The sequence below is a fragment of the Arvicola amphibius genome, chromosome X (assembly GCF_903992535.2).
Source record: "Arvicola amphibius chromosome X, mArvAmp1.2, whole genome shotgun sequence".
NCBI lineage: Eukaryota > Metazoa > Chordata > Mammalia > Rodentia > Cricetidae > Arvicola > Arvicola amphibius.
In genome coordinates this window covers 42977488-43002684 of record NC_052065.1, presented here as the reverse complement: position 1 = coordinate 43002684, position 25197 = coordinate 42977488, and the positions used below count along the sequence as shown (strand labels likewise).

At 33.8% G+C, this 25197-nt stretch overlaps 1 protein-coding gene across 1 annotated transcript in view; it reads right to left on the bottom strand.

The window, feature by feature from the left end:
• The window catches only part of Dmd (dystrophin), a 1847711-nt gene that overhangs the window by 797175 nt on the left and 1025339 nt on the right, over nt 1–25197 (bottom strand). Inside the window, 1 exon segment of the mRNA XM_038316167.1 lies at nt 22836–22985. Within this exon segment, the coding sequence (XP_038172095.1) occupies nt 22836–22985 (150 nt within the window).

Here is a 25197-nt window from a genome sequence, read left to right as displayed (position 1 = left end):
AGATAATGCAAGCAGAAAATATTAGAGTAATCAAACCTGGTGAATAAGGAGACTAGGTTATTTACATACCAAAGTCTGTTATCAAAAAAATAAAAACAATGTTCCCCATGCATTTTTGCTGTGCCTCGGGAACAAACAGACAAACCCCTAGGTAAAGAGAAGCAAGTACTTGGAGTTACAACTATAAATAAAATTGTTGAGGGCCATGGATATACGGACTAGCATCAATGGAACAGTATATATATATATATATATATATATATATATATATATATATATATATATATTTCTTTTGGGAGAATTTTTTTCTTGCTACCTGCACAGGGTAGAAATTGAGCTTTTTTTCATTTTAGGTTATAAGATCATAGTCTGATTTCAGTCAAGAATGAGCATGTGACATGTGACTCAATTCAGGCCAATGAGTTTATGAGGAATCTTTCCAAAATGTGTTGGGAAAGAGAGCACCTAAAGAGAGGTCTGAGAAAATAAGTTTTCAGAAGTGGGCTTTAAAATTGCTTTAGGAATGTTCTGCACCATAAGACACACAATGAAGATGACAGGCAAAAATAGCAAAGTAGAATTCTCCACCCTTGCCCCCCCAAAAGGAAAGAAACATTAAATAATATTTTTCACGAGTCTAATAATATTTCTTTTAGAAAACCACAGCATTTAGAATTATGTTATATGTGAAAGGTGAAAACGTATGCTACTTTAAAATAACCCACTTTATCTTATTGAAGCCATGAAGTCTCTTGGTTAGTGTTAAAAAAATAGTATCTCTTTGTCATTTCTCTTCTATGACTATAAGCCATACTTTAACATCATAATAAAAATTTATATGAATCAGTAAAAATTCAATCTTTTCCAGAAGAAAATGATTTTTAAATTTACACTTTTGGATTTAGAGCTTTTGAAAATCCAAGCCATGTGTGAGGATGCTGATGAGGGAAAGGTTAATCTAATAGTACCTGCTTTGCCTCCGTTGGCAAATGGAATGAAATAGCACAGATGGTGGCATTTGCCTGGGAGTTTAATCCAGGGGTGTCCTCTCAAAGGCTCATAAATTATAATGGAATTTCTATCTTTTCCAAAAGATACGAATGTAGGTGATTTTATGTTCCACCCAAACTACTAAACTAACCATTATATCAGTAATCAATTAAAAGTTATGATCAAGTAATACCTTATTTAGTATGTCTGCATTCTTCCTTTACAACTCAGCCAAAATTTAAAGTTTTGTTTTGGACTTTTGTGCTGGAGTCTTTGTTATTCTCCTTTTAATAATTAAATATACTTATAATATTCTTCAATATACAATAAGCTATCAATTAATGTTAGCTAAAACTTCTTAACACACATTCTTTAATTCTCCTAGGAATTGATCCTTTCTCAATAGGATTGAATTCAATTTTCCTTGGACATTCTGGTACAGGTATAATATAGATATATAAAGAAATAAAGGAACAAAGGAATAATGATGTAATAAAATATTGATACAAATTAAACTTTTCATATGCATGAAATATAAAGCAATGGTAATAAGACAAATATGACCTGGAGGTTAACTATAACAATGGACAAAAATAAATCTTATTTGGAGGTGCAAGGCAAGTTTGATGTGAAGTTTTGAAGTGAAAAATCATGGACTTGTGGTAGAAGACAAAAGGGTAGCAGCAGACTGGGGTATGGGGAAGGAGAAGCCAAGAGAAACATAGAACAAATATGGGAATATGGGTTAGACCATTTGGATAAAAACCCAGAAGTATATTGTAGAGGAGCTTGAAGTATGCGAATTAGAAGAGAAATCATCATGGAACTAATGCCCTAGCTGAATCCACATCATTTTCCAGATAGCATATTTCAGGATAATCAACTGAGTAGCGATGAGTACTGTGTTGGCGTTTCTATGACAAAATTAACATTAGTAGAAATAATATATCAGAAGGGCTTCAGAAGAATGCAGATTAAGGTAGCAGTATGTATTGTTCTTGAAAATCCAGTTTTTCTCCTTCACTATTAATATAATATCTCGGAGTACTTATGAAGAATAAGTAAATAGCAGTGAATGTATCAAAGCCACAGTTATAAAGAAAAAGAAAAAACTAAAGTGATTCTTTATGATATCGACACAGTCTGGCAAAGTATGTTATTTACTTAGAACTCTGTATTTCTATTGAAATATCAATAATAGGTAATACTTATTTCTGTGAAAAACACAGCTCTAAACTTCTTAAATATTTTATATTTAAATTATTCCATTTTATATAATACCATTTTCTGCCTTTTTTCTAGATGAAGAAACCTAAATAATGCTAGTGGGGAATTTTATTTGGAATCATTTGATTAAACATACCCACCCAGATTCATGTCTTTCTGGTATTTCTTCTTATCTGGATTCTGGCCTGGGCCATGTATCTATCTGACTTTGGCTAGTGGAACAGAGAAAGTATGACAGGTACTTGAACATTGTTATGTCTTCCTTTGTAATCAGGGAATCTAAACACAAAGATGTAAGGAAGCCAAAGTAACCATGTGGAGAAGAGCAACAGAAAACAAACTGAAGCTGATGGCCAAGAGTCCCAGCTGAGCTCTCGGTGGGCTGCCAGGACCAACTGCCCGTCACGTGAATAAGGCCATGCTGGACAATGGTCTTTTCCTAGTCCCTTGCTTGTCATCAGACGAAGGGGATATACATCACAATCAACTATCAGATTCACATCAAACAATAAATGTTCAGTCACTAATTTTGAATCAGGAAGAACAATAACTTGTAAAAATATTGAGAAATAAAAGTCAGTTATGGAAACTCTGAAGAATTTTATAGTTTTACTCTTTGAAATATGTATCACACATTGTCTATGCCAGACTAATACATAATATACTATGGATTCCTTTCATATTACTATTTCTCTTCTTCTTTCATGCTCTTATGTGAAGACACAGTAATTTCTGATATTTTGTAAGTTTTGTTCTTAGAAATGAACAAAGTTATTACTCACTACTGTTTTCATATTTTCATTAGAACATTATAAAACAACAATTATGTACATTGTTAGTGGAAATAGCTTGTCTGTTTGTCTCCTTCTAGATGAATATAATGTTCCTGGGTCCTTAGGAAGAATAAGTTAATAACAACATCAGTATCAAGGACACTGGAGTAAATAAAAATTAATTAATTAATGCTTGTTCTTTGGAATGTTTGATCTTAACCCTAAGACATTTTATTAAGAATTTCTGAAAGTGTCTAGAACTAGAAAATTGTATGTGAATTTTGTATCTAAATAAAATTAGAAAAATAGGCAAGCAAACAGGGATCATGGGGTGCACAGAGTAAACAGAGTTCCAGAGGGGATAGTAGGATGCAGATACTATGAAAGGAGAATACGAATGGCAGCATTGATGGAAGCATGGGTAGTGGAGATGGATTAGGTTAAGGGACAAAGCTATAGCATTAAGGGAGTTTGAGAAAACCATAGGGAAATGTATTTTATTTTATTTCATTATAGACATACATATGTAAGTAAATACACATACACACACATACACAAGGGAGGCTATTGGATGAGAATTGGCCCCATATATATATATATATATATATATATATATATATATATATATATATATATATATATATATGAGAATATATATGTTGCCCATGGTTGCTCCCAGAACTTGGAGGCAAGAACTTAATGGTAAAGGTGAAGATGTACATACATTTTGGATACAGGACTGGAGGAATCTTTCTGGGATTGACCTGGAAGTTTCCTCCCTTAGCTACCTCTCATAGCAGTATCTTAAGGTTCTATGTAAGCTGCCAAGGGAGAAAAGCAATCAATAGCCCTATCCAGCCAAAACTATGACCAGTACAATCAAATACCTCTAATCATGTGTAATATTGTTACTTATACTGTAGAGGCAACTAACATCCATCTAATTGGACTTAAGGCCTTCTTAATGGGAGGAAAATGGGGCCTAATACTGTAAACCAAGCAAACTACTCATGGCTGGTGAAGTCATGAAACCTAAATCATCATAATTCCTAACTACACTCTCATCCTTATCATTAGGTCTACAGATAAGAGTATCTCATAGTCATCAATGAATCTTCTTTTTGCATCAGATAGAGAACATTACAGACATTCAAAACTAAATATTATAGAGAACAGCTGGCATTGGGGTGCCTAGCCCTAACCAATACATAGACAACACAACTCCTATACCTAAGGCTCAGACAACAATGTGCAGAAGGAGTGGAAATATTTTAAGATCCAGAGGACTAGTATATTTGTTATGGGATTGTGTCTTTTACATATGACAGAGAAGCTACTCTTGTGAGTGCTTAACAATATAGCTGCCTAAACAAGATTAACACAGTGACATCAATTGACATGCCAATCTGTACTAGTAGGTGCTCGGGGTATAACTACAATTGCTACAGGTGGTTAATTAATACACAGAGGGGGCATCAGTCTTCCCTTGTAACAGTAGGCTAACCTACATCAAATGGTCAGATTTAAACACATATACATATGAGAAACAATAAATGGACTTAATATGTTGCATTGACATGTACATATATATGTAACAATAATAATATTAAAAACCAGGAGGGCATGAAGTTCAGAGAGAGTAGGGCAACATAAGGGGAACTGGAGCTGAAGAGTGTTGAGTAAAAATAATGTAAGCACAGTACTCATGTATAAAATTCTCCAAAAATTAAAAACCCATGAATTATAGAATCTAGTGTTTATTTCTATAATTCATGTGAAACGTCCCTTCTTCCTCCGCCAGATATTAGCAGGTCCCTTGTTCTCTTTTCTTACATTAACTTTTTTTGGGTGTGACTTGTTACAATTTTGCTAGATTATGAAAAAGGCAACTTTGTTTTTCTCAGGGCTTTCAACCAAGTTCTAATAATCTTCTCAACATTTATTTGCAACCGCAGGCTACAATGCTAAGTATGGGGGAGTGGGAGGAGAATAATACACTTACAACTAAGATATTAAAGAGTTGCTTCAATATTTATTGCTATCTTTTCACCCTTTAATGCTCTCCTCCATTAAGAATTAGTATTGAGCCTTGTGGGGATGTCTTAGTGGGTAAGAGGGCTTGCTATACAAGCTTGAAGGCCTGAGTTTGAATCCCCAGCAATAATGTAAAAAGATGGACATGCACCAAAAATACTCATTGGAAGAAAGAACTTCTTGAACCAATTATGTTGGGAAAAATGGGGGTATACATGTAGGATAATGAAAGTATACATCTCTCACCCTATACAAAAATCTATTTCAAATGGGTCAAAAGTCTCAATGTAAAATCTGAAACTCAGAATGTTCTAGAAGAAAAAATAAGTTATATTATTATATGAATAAATTTATTCATAAATAAGACCAGCAATTGGCAAAGGGGACCTCGTAAATCTTAACAGCTTCTGTACAATAAATGAAAACATAAAAGAGTGAAGAGGCAGCTCATTAGTTGGGAGATATCTTTTCTAGCTAGACTTCTGAATGAGGCTTACTATCTAGAATGCTCAATGAACTCAAAAAAGCATCAATAGAACAAACAAATAATTCATAATATGGACCTTAGACCTGAATGGAGACTTCCCTCCTCCAAATAAAGAATTATGAATGTTTAATAAACACTATTACAATTGTTCAACATGATTAACTCTCAGAGGATTGCAACTTAAAACTACTTTGAGATTCCATCTCTTCCCAACTAGACAACAAATGGTGGCATAGATATAGGAAAAGAGAAACACGCATTAACTGCTGGTGTGAATACAAATGGGTATGGATACTGTGGAAATGAGTGTGGAATCTCCTCAGCAATCTAGAAATAGAACTACCATATGGCTAAGCTGTATCACTCCTTAGAAAATACTCAATGTCTCTATTCTAATACATAGATACTTGTACTTCTATGCTCGTTACTGCTCCTCTATTCACAACAGTTAGAAAATTGAAATAGTCTAGCTGTCCATCAACTGATGAAAGGATTATGAAGATGCAGTATTATAGTAAAGACATGGAATATTATTTTGCTTTAGGAAAAAATTAAGCTAAGAAATTTGAACGTAAGTGGATGATATACTATGTGATGTTACCCAGGCAAAGAAAAACAAACGCCACATGTTCTCTCAAGTTATGTAAATCTTATCCTGGAAACTCTAATCTGGTGTGTTCAACTTGGTTGGAAACCAAAAAGAGTACACTGAGAGGATAAATAGTTAAGGGGAATGTGGTATTAGAACACAGGTAATTCAAAGATAGAAAAGTGCTATATTGTGGGTAGAAAGTGAGGAGCAAGAGAGATGAGGGAGCATGAAATAGTTTTATCCAAAATCAAGTAAGTATAAAAAACCAAAAGCAAAAACACACATGGAAACCTAGTATTTTATAATTGAAGTAAAAGTATTCACAATAATAAATTCAAAATAATTTTAAAGACTTTAAAGGGATATTCTGTTTTAGTTAGGATTCCTATTGATGTGACAAGACACCATGACTGTAGAGAGTCTTACAAGGGAAATTTTTTATTGGGACTGGCTTACAGTTATAAGATGTAGTCCATTATCATTATCATAGTAGGAAGCATGGTAGTGTGCAGGCTGGCATGGTACTGTAGAAGGAACTAAGTGTTCTACTTCCTGACTTAGGCAACTGGAAGAGAGTGCCACACTGAGGGTTTCTTGAGCATCTGAAACCTCAAAGCCCACCCCTAGTGACATGCCTCCTCCAACAGGCCACACCCCTCTAACAAAGCCATGCCTCCTCATAGTGCCACTCCCTATGGATCTATGGGAGCCGTTTTCTTTCAGACTACACAGGTAGCTTGCACAGATACCAAAATCTGCTCCCAGAAGTCATGGTTTGTTATTTAAAAAAATAGGTGCAGCAGGGATCTGCTCTCTCCTTGCTAGTTGTTAATCAAGGAGGTCCCAGAGACCCATCTTCCAAATAATAAAATGTCTTGTCATTCCTTTAGGTGTTCCACCAGAAAAACATAAGGTACTATTGCCAAAGACACCATACACCTTGGAGAGATGCTATAGAGAACTCAAGCTGAAACTGAGTTGGAGGTTTACTTACTGACAGATAACTTTCATAGTCTCAGAACATGCTATGAGGCTGTTAGTGGAGTAAAACTATCAATGACATTGCCCAGTTGTGAATCCTACCATATAAGGAACCAAATTGCCAGGCAAGATATGCCTGCTTGTATACGAGGTATTAATGTTATGTGCATAACCAATTTCTATTTGCTTGGTTTGAGACCAGCTCCATGAAAGGAAACCCATATTTGGTATAGTAAAAGTGGCCAAAAACCTATGGCTTGGGAGAACATAGACCCTAATGGGAGACATATCAAGTATCAAACTGCCTTCAAGTTTACATAAGCTACTCTCAGCCTTAATCAGAGATGTTTTTCTTTACAATAATGCTGAATGTAGAGTCTCATGACTGTATAGGATGCATAGAATGCATGATTGGTGAGTGCTCATTTCTAAACAAGACATTTACACCATCTATTTTAAAGCTCAGAGAACATTGTAGAGGAGGGCTGAAAGAATTTAAGATGCATAAAATTTGGAAAGAGAATAATAATTGTAATCTCCTGGGTAAGAAACATGGATTGCAATCATGAACTTAGAGCAATTGTGGATGCTTGCACTGGGTCTGCACAACAACATTTGAACAAGGATGGAAAAAGGCATCAGGGGGTTCTATCCATCACTGTTGGACTCCTGCTATATGTAAATTCAAGGAAAGTATAACATGCCTTCACGTATGCATACATTAATACCCTGACAATGCAGTTTTTATATATAAATGGCCTTGTATAAAATAAATAGATGACAAAGCAAATACAAAAATCATTAATCTGATAAAGAGGTGGGTGGTGATGAGGACATGTTGATAGTGATTGGAAGAAGGCAAGAGATTAAGAAGGGAATAACCACAAAACATTTTGTACCTGAGTGGTATCATGAAATTAATAAAAATATTTTTACAACGATGAAAAACTAACGAGTTTTAAAACACATACAGAAAGAGATTATACCTTGAAATGCTAAAATTTCAGTATTTGGAAAATAAAGTGACTTTTGGATTTACAGATTAAAAATGGTTCTCTATATGATAAATGTATCTTCTAGTTCTTAAAAAATCATACTCATAATTTGCCAAAATTCACCAGGTTTGCAATAGAAATACAAATGCAAAGAGAGTGATTAGATTCTTGGCAAATGAAAATTAGAACAGACACAGTGGACAGGAAGTCATGAGAAGAAAAGATAATTTGAATAATTAATATCATTTACTCTGTAAAAATAATTTGATTGAGTTAAGTTATTAAAATCAGGTAATAATTTTGAGTTCATTCAAGATCTGAATAAAAATATCTTAGAAAATATGGACAGGGCTACATAAGTTCATAAGTCCAGCAGTTGGAGACAGAGATATGCAGACTCTTAGAGATCTCTGTCCATTTACCATCCCCAAATGACAGGATTCTAGTTCAAGAAAAGACTGTATAACAAGAGATTAATGCGGAGACATACATCTATTATTTGACATATGGTAAGTATGGAAACTATGAAATGTAGCAACATATTAAAATTTGGTTACCCAGCTTATGTACATTATTCCTCAGATAAAACATTCAAATCTAAGACTAACCAGATAGGACTTATAGCAACAAAAATGTAAAGATCTTCATTATTTCAGTCACTGAAATGTGGAGACTTGACATGGGATCTCCAGTATAAGTGTTGCTCTTATTGGTTAATGAATAAAGCTACTTTTACTCATGGCAGGGAAGACTATAGCTAGGATAAAAGAGATATAGAGAGAGAGTAGGGAGAGTCAGAAAAATGCCTTGTAGCTGCCAAAGGAGAAGATGGCCAGAACCTTTACTGGTAAGCCGAAGTCTCATGGTGATATAAAAAATTAGTAGAAATAGCTTAATTTAAAATGTACGAGAAAGCTAGAAACACACCTAAGCTATTGGCCAAATAGTTCTATAACTAATACAGTTTCTGTGTGATTATTTAGGCCTGGGTAGCCGGGAAACAAACAAATAGTTTACCAAATAATGCTCAACATTCGGCAACATGCATCCACATAAAATCTAAGAAAGATTTAAAAAGTGCTTCTAGACCCACGAAACAGGAGTCAATTGGAAATTTTTGGTAGCCACATTTTTTCAGACAGACTCTGTTTTCTGGCAGCAATTAGAGGCACAGCTCCTTTAAGAGAAGGCTTCCTGACTCAGCAATAATAGCCAAGACTGCATGGCTTCTTTGAGAGATGGCTTCCTGGTTTGTGCTGGCAGCATGAACTCTGGATATTTTGGGAGGTCCTGAACTTAAATGGGGTTTGTGAACAGTGTGCTGCTATTTGTTTAATAGTGTCATAATCATGCTGTATCCTAGAAGCAGGAGTGCTCAGCATGGCTTGCAGAGGCAGTGAACATACCTCCTCCATGTTGGATGGGGCAGAACCAACAAGCAGGGCTGTGGAGTTGGTCCAAGCCATGCTTACTTAGCATTAAAAAATGGTGCTCCTGGTCAAAAACTGATTACAGGAACACCATAATGACAGATTCAGACAAAAACCTCTGAGTGGGTTACAGTATGTATAAAAATATATGTAGTGTTGGGAGTGAGAGAAAAAAGTATAGACAAGTGTATAGACAGTCATAGATCAAAGGAGTAATGATAATACAATAAATAGTAAAAAGTAGTATGGTTAAAAAATAAGCTGCATAAAGATGAAACATAGAGAGTCTGGATTATGTATACTATTGGGTTCTTTTTGAATTTTTTGACTGCAGAGAGTCATTTGATTGTGGGAGCTGCTAAGTTAAACCAACATATAGATTCTAAAGATAATCTTGACTTCAAAATTTGAGTCTAAGGATATTTTACTTTACAAAAGAGGTTCTGTTTTTGTTTCCACAGTGGATGATAACCTGTAGATTCCTTCCGGGCTAATGTGGTTTGATGGAACAATACCCCCTGAAAGTTCTCCATGACCCCTAAAAATACTTTGCCCAACAAACTGCAGGAAGAAGTTTGGAGAAAACCTTTTCAAATTCCCAAAATGATTATTTAGAAATGTTTGTTTTCACTTAATCAGGGATATGATATAGAGATGAATACTTTGCATTGATATGGATCCTGGTGTATTGATACAAATTTATGGTCAATTTTGTTATTTGCATATTTCTACTCTTGTTTAAAGTAATATGCTTATATAGCTCAATTAAAATATAATGTATAATTGAAATCACAGATTAATAGTCATTTTAGTAGCTAAAATTGTAGTTATGTTAGTTAGGTTTTCTGGATGTACAGAGTTATATTTCAGAAGGATAGGTATTCTTCAAACCTTTCAAAGACCAACCGAAAATGGCATTTAAAATGTTTTAAGAACTTATAGTTTTCTCAACTGTGAGACATGTCTGCTTCTGGCAGCAATAATTACTTCAGAGATGTTGATGGGCCTTAAAGAAACTCATTATAGAATTTGTCTTCAGTGTAACAAGGCAAGCCATTTGAGCAAGAAATTGCTCTTGCCTGAAATGTTTGATGGTATGCTGTATAGTCTGGACATGCAGAACCCACAGAAAAGTGATTGCTGATCTTTCCTAAAGATAGGATGGTCTGTCAGTGTTCCTGCTTCACAGAGAAAACTGCCAGACATCCTGCAGGACACAGAAAAAGTGACTAACAAACTGCCAATAAAGGTAAAACCGCCTTTCAAAATTCCTGCTTCATAGAACAGCCTGTCAGATATTATGGGCCTGTAGGCTGAAGATGGATGCCCAAACATTACAGAAGAACTTTGAGTGACTATCAAGGCAGAGAAATGTCTCTATCAATTCTAATGTTTTGTAAGTTGATTCATGCACTTCCTGTTAACTTCAAGTCTTTGAAGACTTGAAGACAGGTAGTTGTAGTTATAGTTTTCCTTAGTTATTATCAAAGATAAATTATATATGAAACTTTACAAATACAAATAGACTAAACATTATAAGTGTAATTCTTGATTGATACCTGTTTTTATATATAATTTTATTATGTTAAAGTTTAAACTTTATGTTTTATTTAGACAGAAAATAGAAGATGATGTGGGATGCCCTTCTGTGTATCTGTTGCTCTTATTAGTTAATGAATTATGCTGTTTTGGCCTATGGCAGATCAGAATATAGCCAGTCTGGAAGAGATATATAGACAGAAGAGTCAGAGAGACACCATGTAGCTGCCAAAGGAGAAATACACCCAGAAACTTTACTGGCAAGTAACAACCACATGGCGCTGGCTCTTTGTTTTGGAGAGGGGTGGAGTGGGGGTATGGGTGGAAGGGAGGGGAGGGAAGGGGGTGGAGGAGGGGAGGAGATGGAAATCTTTAATAAAAAAATGAGGAAAAAAAAGAAATGGGTTAGTTTAAGATGTAAGGGCTAGCTAGAAACATGCCTAAGCTATTGGCCAAACAGTGCTGTAATTAATATAAATTCTGTGTGGTTATTTGGGTCTGGGAGGCCTGGAAATAAGCAAATAGTCTCTGCTTCCAGAGTGCCTTTTTTAATAGTGCCTAAGTCTATAGTCTCATGAATCTAAAAATCAGTGTAAACAGCTTCATTTACAATAAATGTAGATTTCTAATGTTCACCTCTTCTTCCAAACATTCATAAAGACAAGTTATCTGTCTTGTTCAGAACTCTATTATCAGGATGATACTACCTTGAAGAGTAATTTTAAATATTTAATGCATAAATATTTATTGTTGGTACATTCCTCACATTTGCATACAATAATTTTGAGGATCTAGAGAACACTAAAGACTACTGGACTTATCTGTGAATGCAGTGTTAATACAAGAAGATGGGATCAGTTGAGTAAACATCAGAATACATAGGAATGTATTTTCTTTAAATGTCATGCTTTTGAACTAGGCTGCAGAGTATGGGAGCCCACGGAGAAGAATAGCCCTCTCTGTATGCATATGCTATCAGAAGGCATAGCTTATTAACCTAATCCTTGGATTTGGTCTGGCCTTATGACTTAAATGACCAACAATGTTCACTGAAACTGACAGTGAGTTGAGTCCAGCCTTAGCCACTTCTGCTTCAAGGGGATAAGAACAGGCTATTTTGCTGGAGGATGAAACACAGGTAAAACTTTATAGATATCACCATAGATATGACAAAAATCATAGATATGTTAAGTCTCAGGCAACCACCAGCATGTGTGAAAATACAAGTAAAAGCTAAAGCTATGTCTATAAAATAATCATAGCTTTTAAATCCACAGATCATATAAAACAATTATCATTTTAGGGCTATTTTTAGAGCAATTTGATATATAACCTCATTATAATTTATATAATAGTATAGCTATTGACTGATGAATTGAAGGTTAAATATAGATATGCTAAGTAGAGAAGTTTGCAAAAACTTCAGAATTCTACATATATAATTTCTGGCTTTTAATGAGTAAACCAAATTTATGATCATATTTTGTGAAGAAAACCTATATAAAAATTCATGGCAATCTAAATGATGTAACCACAGAAAATGAATTTTATATCATCTTTATTAGAGAACCTAATAATAGTATGTTCTGACTACTTGGTAGTGAAAGAGGAAAACTGTACTGTCATAAACAACTTCTTCTACTGTCTAGTCTCCTGTAAAGACTTCTCAGGCTAAGTAAATACAGAAGCCAGTTTGGAAGAAAATTTTAGGAAGAAAATGGGCAGTAGTCATTTTCTTATAATATATACTTTAGAAGTGGAAGTAAATAAAATGGATCTGAGAAAACAAGGTAGTTGGGCAATGTCTACATGGGATATGAACTCCCAATAAGTCTATATTCCAAAGATAATAAATAAGCATAGTGTGTTCATTGTATCTGTCAAAGCTGAATATGTGTCTTTTGGTGGTTGTGTGGATATGCTTCATTCATAGAAAGAGACATTAAATGCCTTTACATTATCTCAGAATGGACTTTATATAAGCTCTATGGAATAAAGTGTTGGTTTCTTACTATACACACTATTGACAACTCCTGTCTATATTACTATTTAAAATATAAACCAAAGCTAGGTGTGTGGAAGCACACATGTTTAATCCAAGAACTTTGGAGGCAGGCACAGGTTGGTCTCTGCAATGGCAGGGAGCCCAGTTTACATAGCATGTTCAAGGTTAACCAGGGTTTCCTAAGACCTTGTCTCAGAAAATGTGGACAAGTCTCATCATATCATATCTGGAAATAAACTAGGATGGCAGAAGTCTCAAATGTCCCACAAGTCCCACTGCATCAGGAACAGATTTTAATATGGCAAGGGGTGGTTTTGGAGAGTGGTGAGTTTGAGGACTCAAGGACGCAAAAGAGATTTGAATATGTTGTCTAGAGTTAGTAAGTGGAGAAATAGGGCCTGAACTGAATTATTAACTGAAACTTCTGTGATCTTTTCAATACTAACAAGCAATGTGGAAGATGGAAAGAAAGTGGAATGGGAGTAGTCATTGTAGAAACCAGTAAAGTACATCAAGCAACATCTCAAACTAAGTGAGCTAAGTGAGAAATTGTGTATCTGTGCCTCATTTCAAAACGGTGATCCTTTGCAAACACTGCAGTAGGAATGCAAACTGTTTCACCACTATGGGAACCAGTATGAAAGTTTTTAAAATAACAAAAATTCTATAATATAATATAGCAAAGCCACTTTTTGATGTTTACCCAAAAGACTCCAAATCAATATATAACGGAGATCCTTGTACATCAGTGTTTGTCATAGGACACTTTATAATAGCTAAGTTATAGTACCTACTTAGGTGTCCAACAACAGAGAAATGGGTAAAGGAAAAGTAATGCTTTTCTCTCTCTGTTTTTTTCTATATGTATTTCTGCCTTTCTCTCTCTTCATGTCTTTGCTTCTCTCACACATATGCATTATATATAAATTAATTTTTCAACCATAACAAGAATGAAGTTTTACCTTTTGCAGGAAAATAGGTGGAGGTAACATATTTCTAAAATAAATTAAGCCATTTAAAAAAGACAAATCTCATAATATCTCTCATTTTCATTTAAGACCCTAGATTTTATATAGACACAGTACATAAATAGATAAATAGCTATAGGTGTAGATTGTATATGTAATGTGAAAGTAGAAAGGAAACTGTTTAAGTGAACCAAGAGTACTGTAGAGGTATGAATGAAAAATTTCTCCAGTAGTCCCAGGTATTGGAACACTTTGCTGCCCATTGGTGATACTGTCAGGTTGTTTTATGTAGTATAGCCTTTGAGGAGGAAGTAAGTCATTATAGGCAGGATTTGACATCAAAATCTGATAACATTTCCAGTTCCCATTTTCCTCTATTTTTGCTCTTGCTGTCATGCCTGTTACCATGCATACTGCCTCTGGTCACACTGTCCTTGCCATTATGAACTTCAAATCCCTAGAACTGTATGCCAAAATATATTCTTTCTTCTTTAAGTTTCTATTGTTGTAGTGATTTACCATAGCAACAGAAAAGTTACTCATACAAATACTAATGGGAAGGGCATAGGATATAGAAGGTGAAGATGTTGTTGGAAGTCTTACAGCCAGTGCTTACCCACATACTGCGGTGTGGCCTCTTATGCTATATATGCCGATATAAAGCATGTGTCTGGCCTCTTTTCTGGTTGCAGGATTCAGATCTCCATTCAAGTAGAGGATTCTGATTTGTGGGTCTACCTCTAAATAAATAACTATCTATTTCTCAATTCTGAGCTAGTGTGGGATTTCTTTTAAGCGTCCTTCTTTATGAAGAAAACAGGTAGGGGTCAAAATATGCTTCAAATATATTAGACACCTCTATGAAAATGGGCTCAGGTAAGGCACAATATTCCAGAATAAATGGGAAAAAGAAACATTGCCACTTTACACATACTACATGTCAATGCTTAATTGTGTTACAGTATGAATGATTAGAGATATTAATGGAAGTATGTATCTTCTCTTTATATTTTAGTATTTAAAATAGTTGTCATCCACTCACAGTCAAATATTTTAATTGGGAAGTGTTTTTCTATTATTTTATCTATTTTATGGATGTCTATTTTTAGTTTCCAAAAATTAGGGACTTATCTAACACCAGAAAATCTTTTTTGCCTATCTCATAAGCCTTTTAAAATTTTTAGGATGAACAGACACATTGTTAATAAAAAACATAACAGGGAAGTGATTTAAAATAATTTACTATATTGAAAAAGGACCTGTAATGATAAAAATAGCAAAAAACATGATCTCTGTGGTAGTCATTTACTGAGTTGTAGAAATTTTACTCTTATAAAATCTGAATAAGCCCAAACAGTATTCTCTTATTCAAAATGTTGGTAGCTCTCACACCAGAAATAGGATATATCAATCGTATAACTTTATTTTTCGTCTGTATGGTATATACAGTTTTTAAATAGATTTACTACATATTGCAACTATCAAAACAAGTAAAATTTCTTGAAATTCCCTTTAGTGACTTTGGTTTCTGGCCCATTTTCTGGCCTACCTCTTTTGTTCTACACTTGATCAAGCATGCCAAAGATGGACTAAGCTCTTTCCAGTGATAACTAAAAATGTTCACAAATCAGAATGGCATCATTCCACTCAAATACTTTAACTTGTACAGCAAAAGAGATTGATTTTTCTCCAGCAACAAACAATGAAAGAATCTCTCTGAAGTCTGATAATTAGATCTAGCATCAGGAAACATATGCAAATGCAGTAAAGCAACATTCCTCCATCAGGTCCGATTAGCCCCTTCATAAGCCACACAGAAGACGTGCCCTGAATTATATAAGGTGGATAAATGAGGCCAATGCTGCTTTTGGCATTCAACTTACTTGCAGATAATCTCAGCTCATCCTTCTCAGCTGACACAAGACAGAAATAACATCAAAGTGTGATAAATTCTTTCCTTCAAGTCAGGGGTTTCATGGTTCATTGGCCACAGGCACAATCTATCAATCCATTTACTACACAATAAAAGGTAAGAAATCCATTACAGATCTGTTATAAGCCCTGGCAGGTGGTCTATAACAAAAACAGAATACACCCTCTGGTCAGTGTCCCTTTTCTTCAGTTTGAAGTACTAGTGGTCAGCTAGCATGCATATAGTAGTCAGGATTTACTATTAAATTCTTTTTTGGTTCATAAATAAAAATCACATATTTTGATGTATAAGTATAAAGAATTCACTAAAATGTTCATTTTTGGTATGATTCTGACCTTTCATAGCCCTGTTATTTTATTTTCACATTACATATTAGCTTTTCAGGTGATATAATAACAGAAACTAGGTTAGAATTTACAATCTGTATCTTTAAATATGGTCTTTAATCTTCTTTCCTTATTATGGTTCAGTTTAAGTAGTGAGTATATGAAAGCCTCCATTGAATTCAAGATTATTATTAAATTATTAAGAAGAAAGGAAGCCCTTCTAGTTTTAGAGGTGGTGTCATATAATCTAGTAAGAAAAATCCTGCAGAAACAAAAGGGAAAAATCATTGTGTGTTGGCAAAATCCTTTTCTATTGTGTGGTTTTTTTCCTACTGTCTCAAAATCACTGCTATAGGGCAAACACATTTTTGCTAATAAAAGACTTTAAAAATGTTATACTGAAGGTCAAGATTTATGAAATTTTTCTCTTCATTTTCTTTTTTATCATCATAATACTCTTTTTCTCATTTAAATTCATTGTGAACAGGAAAGAGTGTTTGCCAAGAATAATAAAATCTGTTTTTACTGGAAAATATGATACCTTTTAAATAAAGTGTGAGCCATAGCAAACTTAAAGAATACATTTTCATGTTGGATACATATTCTCACCATATGAAAGGAAAAATTTCATATGTAAGTGAATCATAGCAAAAATATCAGTACTGTATATTATGTACTAAATGTTTGTCTTTCTAATTTAAAAAAATGGCATTTTCTTGATCAAATTATATCAGCTGATATTCCCTCATAAACAATGTCTTGCACAAATGAAAGTTTCAACAAATCATCCTGTCAACATCAAGACTGTAGGGAAGAGAAAGAGTATGAGGTATGGATTCCTGAGGAAGAGCTAGACCAATGAATCATATGCACATCTATTCAAGGTTAAAAAGCCAAATAACATAGGTTCAGATTAAAAAATTGAGAAAAATGTTGGTGAAATATACAATATTGTCTGTTTGGGCTTATTAAAAACCTGAGGAGAAAAGCTCAACATTGTCCAGCCCTTTTCACCTGTAATATTACTTGGTGAGATTTTCTTTTTAAAGTCAAGATCATTGAAATGGGAAGTCTGACTAAAAAATCCTCTGTGCTTTTTATTAGGCCCGTGTTGTTTTAGTTCCTTGAATGTGCCTCTCATCAGCCATTTCATTGCTAACTCAGGTTTTCCTTCAATAGTTAGAGCTATTACTATTTGATTAAGGTGATTCACCAAGGATGATGTGTTTTGCCTTTAAATCTTAAAATTTTTAACTACTCTACATTTAAAATGAGCTGTTTTGTGCAAGTAAGTTGTGCCAGATACATTGTTCCTCATTGCACATGCACTAGTGTACTGAATTTCCTGCTATAAGCTGACTAGATCTATTGATATTTGAATTTAGAAGTGAAATAAATGAGGCATGTCTAGGAAAGGTATGATACCACGCAGCTGATAATCACCAGAATACATAATGTATCATTAATCAGAAATGACAAAAGAAAATTACTTTCTCATCAACCTTGTTCACTTTTTCTTCATAAATTATCTAATACATATTCTTATTGTCCAAAATCTCAATAGGTTGAAAAATAGAAAGCAATATATACTCATAAATTTACTTTGTTGACAGAATGACTATTTGCAACAATGACAATCAAGTTTCTTGGATGGGCCAATCTTGTGAACATCATTGAAATGTCTACAAGGTAGATAATGCTGATAGTTTTAAGAGCATTAGGAGTAATTATAATTATAATTATAATTACTGAGCACTGTAATGAACCCATCTCTAAGAGCCTGATGTTTGTTCTCATAAAGAGGATGACCTATAGATATTTTAAATATAAAAGTGGATAATCATGAGAAAGAAAAGAGGGACTATAAAATTTTAATGGGAGAACAGGCAAATGTGGGAAAGTTCAGCAAACTGAGATATATTGTAGCAATAAAACCACAATACAATGTATATTTTTATAGGATTTAAAATCAAGGACAACTATATTATAAACACTAAATTACCATTCCATTCTCCAACTTTCAGTTTCAATCTATTTAGTAACTATACATTAGAGATATGAATATTTACAATGCCAATGCCCAAAAAATTTTGCATGTCCTTTAAATAACAGAAGGGTAGTAATTGGCAATTGATATGTTTAGAACAGCATGTGATACATAGTCACTCATTAGGTAGTAAATGAATATATAAATGAGCTCATAAAACTTAACAACATAAAGAAGTATTCCAGATGATGGATTTACAAAACCATCAGACTATATGCCCACTCACCCAGTAAACATTATTTTCTATTGTAATACCATTTCAGCTCACAGATTTATATAGTAAAGTACTATGTGGATTATGTCAGATTATTATTCGGGAATAACATGAGCACATCAAATATCCTATAGAGTCACATGGTTCCTGTTTTTACCTCTACCTCAGTGAATTATTTATCAACATTTCTAATTTATATTATAAAGTCTTTTTCTGGGCTTCATAAATTCAAGTCAGCATGGTAATAACACTATTGAAAAATTTTCTTCTTTAGTTAAAAAAATTGTAGTGGTGTAAAGACTGAATGATCACTACTAACACTATTAATCAATATACTGTGATAAAAATCTGAATGGAGCAGCACTATCCATATTTTAGTAAGGAGTGAAACAGCCAAGCCTTAGATTTATGTAACTTTTTCTACAGTTTACTTTCTCCATTTGTAGTAATGACTACTAATGACAGACATACATGGCAAATGTACCTAAAAAAGGACCAACAATTTATTAAACTGACACAAATAAAGGAACATTGTTAAAATGGTTGCTCCTTTGATGGATATTTAGAAATAATATGATTAGAGGTATAATATTTTCTGGGAATTTAGAAACAGTTACTAGTGTACTTTAGAAAATCTTTTGGTTTAAGAATTTAACTATGTATTTACTTTCATGGTTTTTATTTTGTGATTTTATTGGAAAGTAATTTCAGCTCGATAACAAAAGTGCTTTCAGGCTAAGCTTGAGGACACATGATTTTAAGCCTATTTTTTTCTGGGAAAAGTAAATCAGATTTTCTAGGAAGATTTATTCAACTGAATTTCATTTTTCAGGACAGTGTTTTAAGTGTGTCTGTAAAATGATTCAGTCATACTATACCACTTTATTTTGTCATGACTATTTTTATTTTGGCAATTTTACATGCATTATTTTATATGTTCCTATTCTTAATAAATATGACTGCATTTCATAAAAGTAAATATTATTTCATATTTTTTTCCAGAAGCTGGCATCTGAATCAGGAAGATGTGTGACAGCTTCATGAAGCTTCTTTATCTGACTGATCTGAAACCTACAAATTTCCATATTTTCACTTTTTTTTCTAAAGAAAATTAAGATAGAATGTGATTTAAACATAATAAAGAATCATAATATGGTATATAATAATAGGATATTTTGTTAAAGAAATCAAAAGTAAATTTGTATATTATACAAAATGAGTGTACTACTAAATGATGCTTATTTGACTGTGTCCATAATTTAAACTAATGTCTATATTTGTCTTGAAACAATGTTCACCTTTATATCATAAGAAATAAATTACCCTTTATCATGAAGGGATGTTGTATTTTGTCAAAAGCTTTTTCAGCATCTAATGAGAGATAATCATGTGGTGTTTATTTATCAGTTTGTTTATATGGTGGATTACATTGATAGATTTTCATATGTTGAAGCCATCCCTGCATCTCTGGGATGAAGCTGACTTGATCATGATGGATGATGTTTCTGAAGTGTTCTTGGACTTCATTTGCCAGTATTTTATTTAGTATTTTTGCATCAATGTTTATGAGAGAGATTAGTCTGTAATGCTCTTTCTTACATTTAATGAAAGAAACAATTAATATATGGGACCTCTTGAAATTGAAAAGCTTCTGTAAAGCAAAGGACATGGTCAACAAGACAAAATAACAGCTACAGAATGGGAAAAGATCTTTACCAACCTCACATCAGACAGAGGTCTCATCTCCAAAGTATACAACGATCTCAAGAAATTGATCATCAAAAACCAAGTAATCCAATAAAAAATGAAGTACAGACTTAAGCAGAGAACTCTCAACAGAGGAATCTAAAATGGCTGAAAGACACTTAAAGAAATGCTCAACATCCTTAGTCATAAGAGAAATGCAAATTAAAACAACTCTGAGATTCCATCTTATACCTGTAAAAATGGCCAAGATCAAAAGACACTGATGAAAACTTATGCTGAAGAGGTTGTGGGGTAAAGGGAACACTCCTGCATTAATGGTGGGAGTGCAAGCTGGTACAGCCCCTTTAGATATCAGTATGAAGATTTCTCAGAAAATTGGAAAACAACCTTCTTCAAGAAGGTTTTCAATATATACCCAAAATATGCTTAACTGTACTACAAGGGCATGTGCTCAACTATGTTCATAGCAGTATTGTTTGTCATAGCCAGAACCCTGAAAACAACTTAAATGTCTCTCAACTAAAGAATGGATAAGGAAAATGTGGTACATTTACACAATGGAGTACTACACAGCAGAAAAAAATAATGACATCTTGAAATTGGCAGGCAAATGGATGGATCTAGAAAACATCATATTGAATGAGGTAACCCAGACACAGAAAGACAACTGTCATATGTACTTACTCATAAGTGTTTTTAAACATAAAACAAAGAAAACCAGCCTACAGATCACAATCCTGGAGAACCTAGACAACAATGAGGACTCTAAGAGAGACATACATGGATCTAATATACATGGGAAGTAGAAAAAGACAAGATTTCCTGAGTAAATTGGGAGCCTGGGGACTACTAACCCAGAGGAGAAAAATTATAATAATTTTTATTTATTAGAGATTCAAAACATAAACTACTTTACATTAAATCCAATACATCACATTCTGGATCACTGGAATAAAGATGGCAAAACAGCATTAAAACTTGATAAATATTCAAGGAAACATAGACAAAAGCAGAGGTATAACATGTATAATTGTAGATATGGTGACTTAGTATTGAAAAGATAATTAACTGATCTACAAATTCAGCAGAATCCCAATCAATATATAAGCAGACTACATATAAAAGTTTACAAGACAGGTCTATATTGAGTAAAATTAACTTAAAATATGAAAGTACTACTGATTGGAAATAGTAAACTTAAAGGTTATACAACCGGTGCCAATTTTTTATTAATGTGAATATATATTAAATACTGTTTTACCATTACAAAACAAACTTCTAATGCATGGATGATCTTCTTAGGCACAAGGAGATACATAGTGTACATTTTTACTTATATAAAATATCTGACCTACATAAATCAAACATAAATATTAGAAGCAATGTTTACCATGGGTAAAGTGAGCAATTATATAATAGTTTATAGAGTTTTGATGTGAAGTGATGGAAATTTTTAGGAACGGATGATTATTATGATGATGATTGTAATCAATGCCAAGTAATTATATAATAAGATTCCTACTTCTCAAATTTGGTGACATAAATGTTTTATGAAATATTTTAAATAATAAAGCAAAACTATTGCACTATATATTTTAAATAGATGAATTTTATGACAAGGTTAATTGTATATCAATTAACAATATAAAAACAACAAAAAAGAATATAAGAGCTGTCATTGAGCTACTGTTGTACTGGTTGATAAAAAACAATATGGAAGCAGATTCATATATGAATATTCATTTGACTCATGACAGAGTTGTAACAGTTGTACAGTAGAGTAATATATTTCAATTGAGTAAATAAATAAGACTAGTTCCATATCAAAGGAAAAAAAGAAAAAAATAAGTGAGATTGGTTCAAAAGAATTTAGATTACAATATAAATTTTTATATGCAAGTTGTTTTTTAATTATGTAGTAAATTGAAAAATATTTTATATTCTACATCAATTTTAGAATGTGTCCTATGTGGAAAGACAAAGACTTGCAAGTTAGGTCACTGGAAATAGAATAACTTTTTGAGCATATTATCATTCATTGGTAATCAATTATGTCTATATTCTACATCTAAAACAATAATTCTTTATCACTATACTTCCTGACCTTGAACACCTCATTCAAGTTAATTGCTTTATGAATGTTTCTACGTATGGAATTTTTTTTCTAAAGATTTATTTATTTATTATGTACACAGTGTTCAGCCTCCATGCCTGCAGGCCAGAAGAGGGCACCAGATATCATTACAGATGGTTGTGAGCCACCATGTGGTTGCTGGGAATTGAACTCAGGACCTCCAGAAGAGCAATCTGTGCTCTTAACCTCTGAGCCATCTCTCCAGCCCTGGAATAATTTTTAAAAGAGTATTGGTGCACAGTTGGTCTTCAATCCCTAATGCAATGTCAACCACTATCACAAGCTGCTTTCCATTTCTAGGAAGCTACGGAGCTAAATCAGATAATCAGGTTATCAACCAAACCAATAACCCAAACTTCTGCTTCCTTCCAAAAAAAACATGCAAGAAGCAAAGCAAGTAAAAACACTTGCAACACATAACACATGCAAAAGAGAAGATGGTTAATGTCTAACCTTGATCCACTGGAGATTTGTCTGTTTGAGCTTATTTTCAAGCTTATCTTGCTCTTCTGGTCTTATGGGAGCACTTACAAGTACTGCTCTTCCCGTTTCATTTAATTGTTTTAGAATTCCTTGGCGCAAGGGCAACTCTTCTGCCAGTAACTGGAAAAGACAAATAGAACAACATTTAAAATGAATTACAGTGCAACTACCTCTGTGTCATCTTTATTGATTAGTCTATCAAAGCGAAGCGACTTGACTGAAGGTCCATTGGCACCTGAAATACTAAATACTTCCACAGAGCACAGAGATGATGTGCTGAAACATCTGTATCGAAGTAATAAACCTCCCTACATATGACCGCATTATTTTACCCATTTGAGTCCTTTAAAGCAAATGATGTTAGATGAGATGTAGAGCTCTGGACAAAATAATAATCAGTCATTCCAAAAGTGTATGCTTCATCACAAATAGAACAATGTGACTAATTCCATCGTACACTATGGTATTTTAGGATGTCATAGAATACAACAGCATGCCCATGAGTAGAAAACCAAGTTGTCATATCCACAGTGTCAGACACTGTGCTAATCTCTTTACATATATTAACTCAGTTCATCTCTACATATAGAAATAACAATAATATGAGAGGCAAATAATAATAATTATCTGAAGCAGTTATTATTGTCATTTTGTATAGAAGAAAGTTGAGACACGAGGTTTAAATATATGCTGCAAGGACACAAGACTAATAAGTAACAAAATAGTAATTCAAAAAGAAAGTTTCACCCTGAAATTTTAATTTATGATATTTCATTTAGCATCATTTGTTGCTCCTCTTCCTCCATGATCTAAAAAGCATTATAATATTCATAACTACATTTTACTTAGAACCATAGCATCTAATAGAATAGCTATTGAGATTCAATTATTTGTAAAACTTCCTCAGTTGTTCATTCACGCCACTTTTCAGAAGACACACATAACTAATGGTTAGAGAAACAGATAGTGAAGACCTTATCTATCTTTATAGAATTTTCTTTTGGACAATATTATCTTTGTTGTTCAAGGAGAACAGAAAAATCAATACACATTTATTCATAAATAAATGCTGGCATATATATCCACAAAATGAACTATCAGTTATAATTCTACATATGACACTTCACACATTAAGGAAAGATGACTTTCCAAGAATATACTAAACCTGTTTATTTTTCCAAGGGTGCAATGGTCTAAAAATGGCTCACAAATTTTCAGTGCTGAAATATATAGTGTAATATCTGATATATAGTATATATTAAGTATTTGTTTATTGAATTATGAAACTGTTTTCATTTGTACTTTATGTCATTTTAGGATGCAATTTTTAATTCTTTGTTTCACAAAAATAGTTAAGTTGAGCTATAATTTTCTTAATTAAACCAACTGAATCATTGACAATTCTATTTCCATTTTATTTTATAACCATCTACAATGATAGGAATAACAACCAGTTATAAAGTTTCATATGGATAGACACTGCATGCACTGGCTGGGTAAAGAAATGAGTGACTGGTCTCATAGCTGGGCAGCCCCATCTCTATGATCTAGGCTCTGGGTTGTACACCATACCCTTCCTCTGCCCATCACAGCCCCATTAGCCAGTTGGCAGGTAAGGCTCTTGTCAGATTATCCCACCCCCACCCCATTGGACCCTGTAATCTATAAGCCCCTTCCTACTCCACAAACTTAGCCATCTACCACAACATTAGCAGCACCCAGAGGCACAGGCAGCATCTGAGCCAATTGGACAAATAGGTAAGTGACTAGACTCCCAGCTGGAAAGCTCCATCTTTATGCCCTAGGCTCTGGGGCATGCCTTGTGTCTCTCACCCATCCACTGCAGTCCTACTAGCTGGTCAGCAGGCAAGACTCCCACAGGCAGGCTGTTCCCCACCTCCCATTGGCCTCTCTACAAGTTCCACTCAGCCGCACAACCCAACCATCCACTAGCAGCATCAGTGAACCTGAAAACACAGACACCTCCTCCACCAACTAGACAGAGAACAGACCCTAGGTCATACTCTACAGCAGTTAGGGGAAGAAATGGGTTGAAGCCAGGGCAAGAACACATCCAACAACATAAAGAACAATATGATAACACCAGAACCTAATTAATGGTTCTCCAAAAGAAAGACGTGACATGTAAAAATAGATGGAACAGAAGAAAATGACCCTAAAATCATTTTATGAAGATGATAGAGGTCATTAAAGAAGAAATGAAAAAAATCTCTTAAAGAAATTTTGGAGACAAGCAAAGGTAGCATATGCCTTTAATCCCAGTGCTTGTGAGGCAGAGGCAGGCAGATTTCTGTGAGTTCGAGCCAGCAAG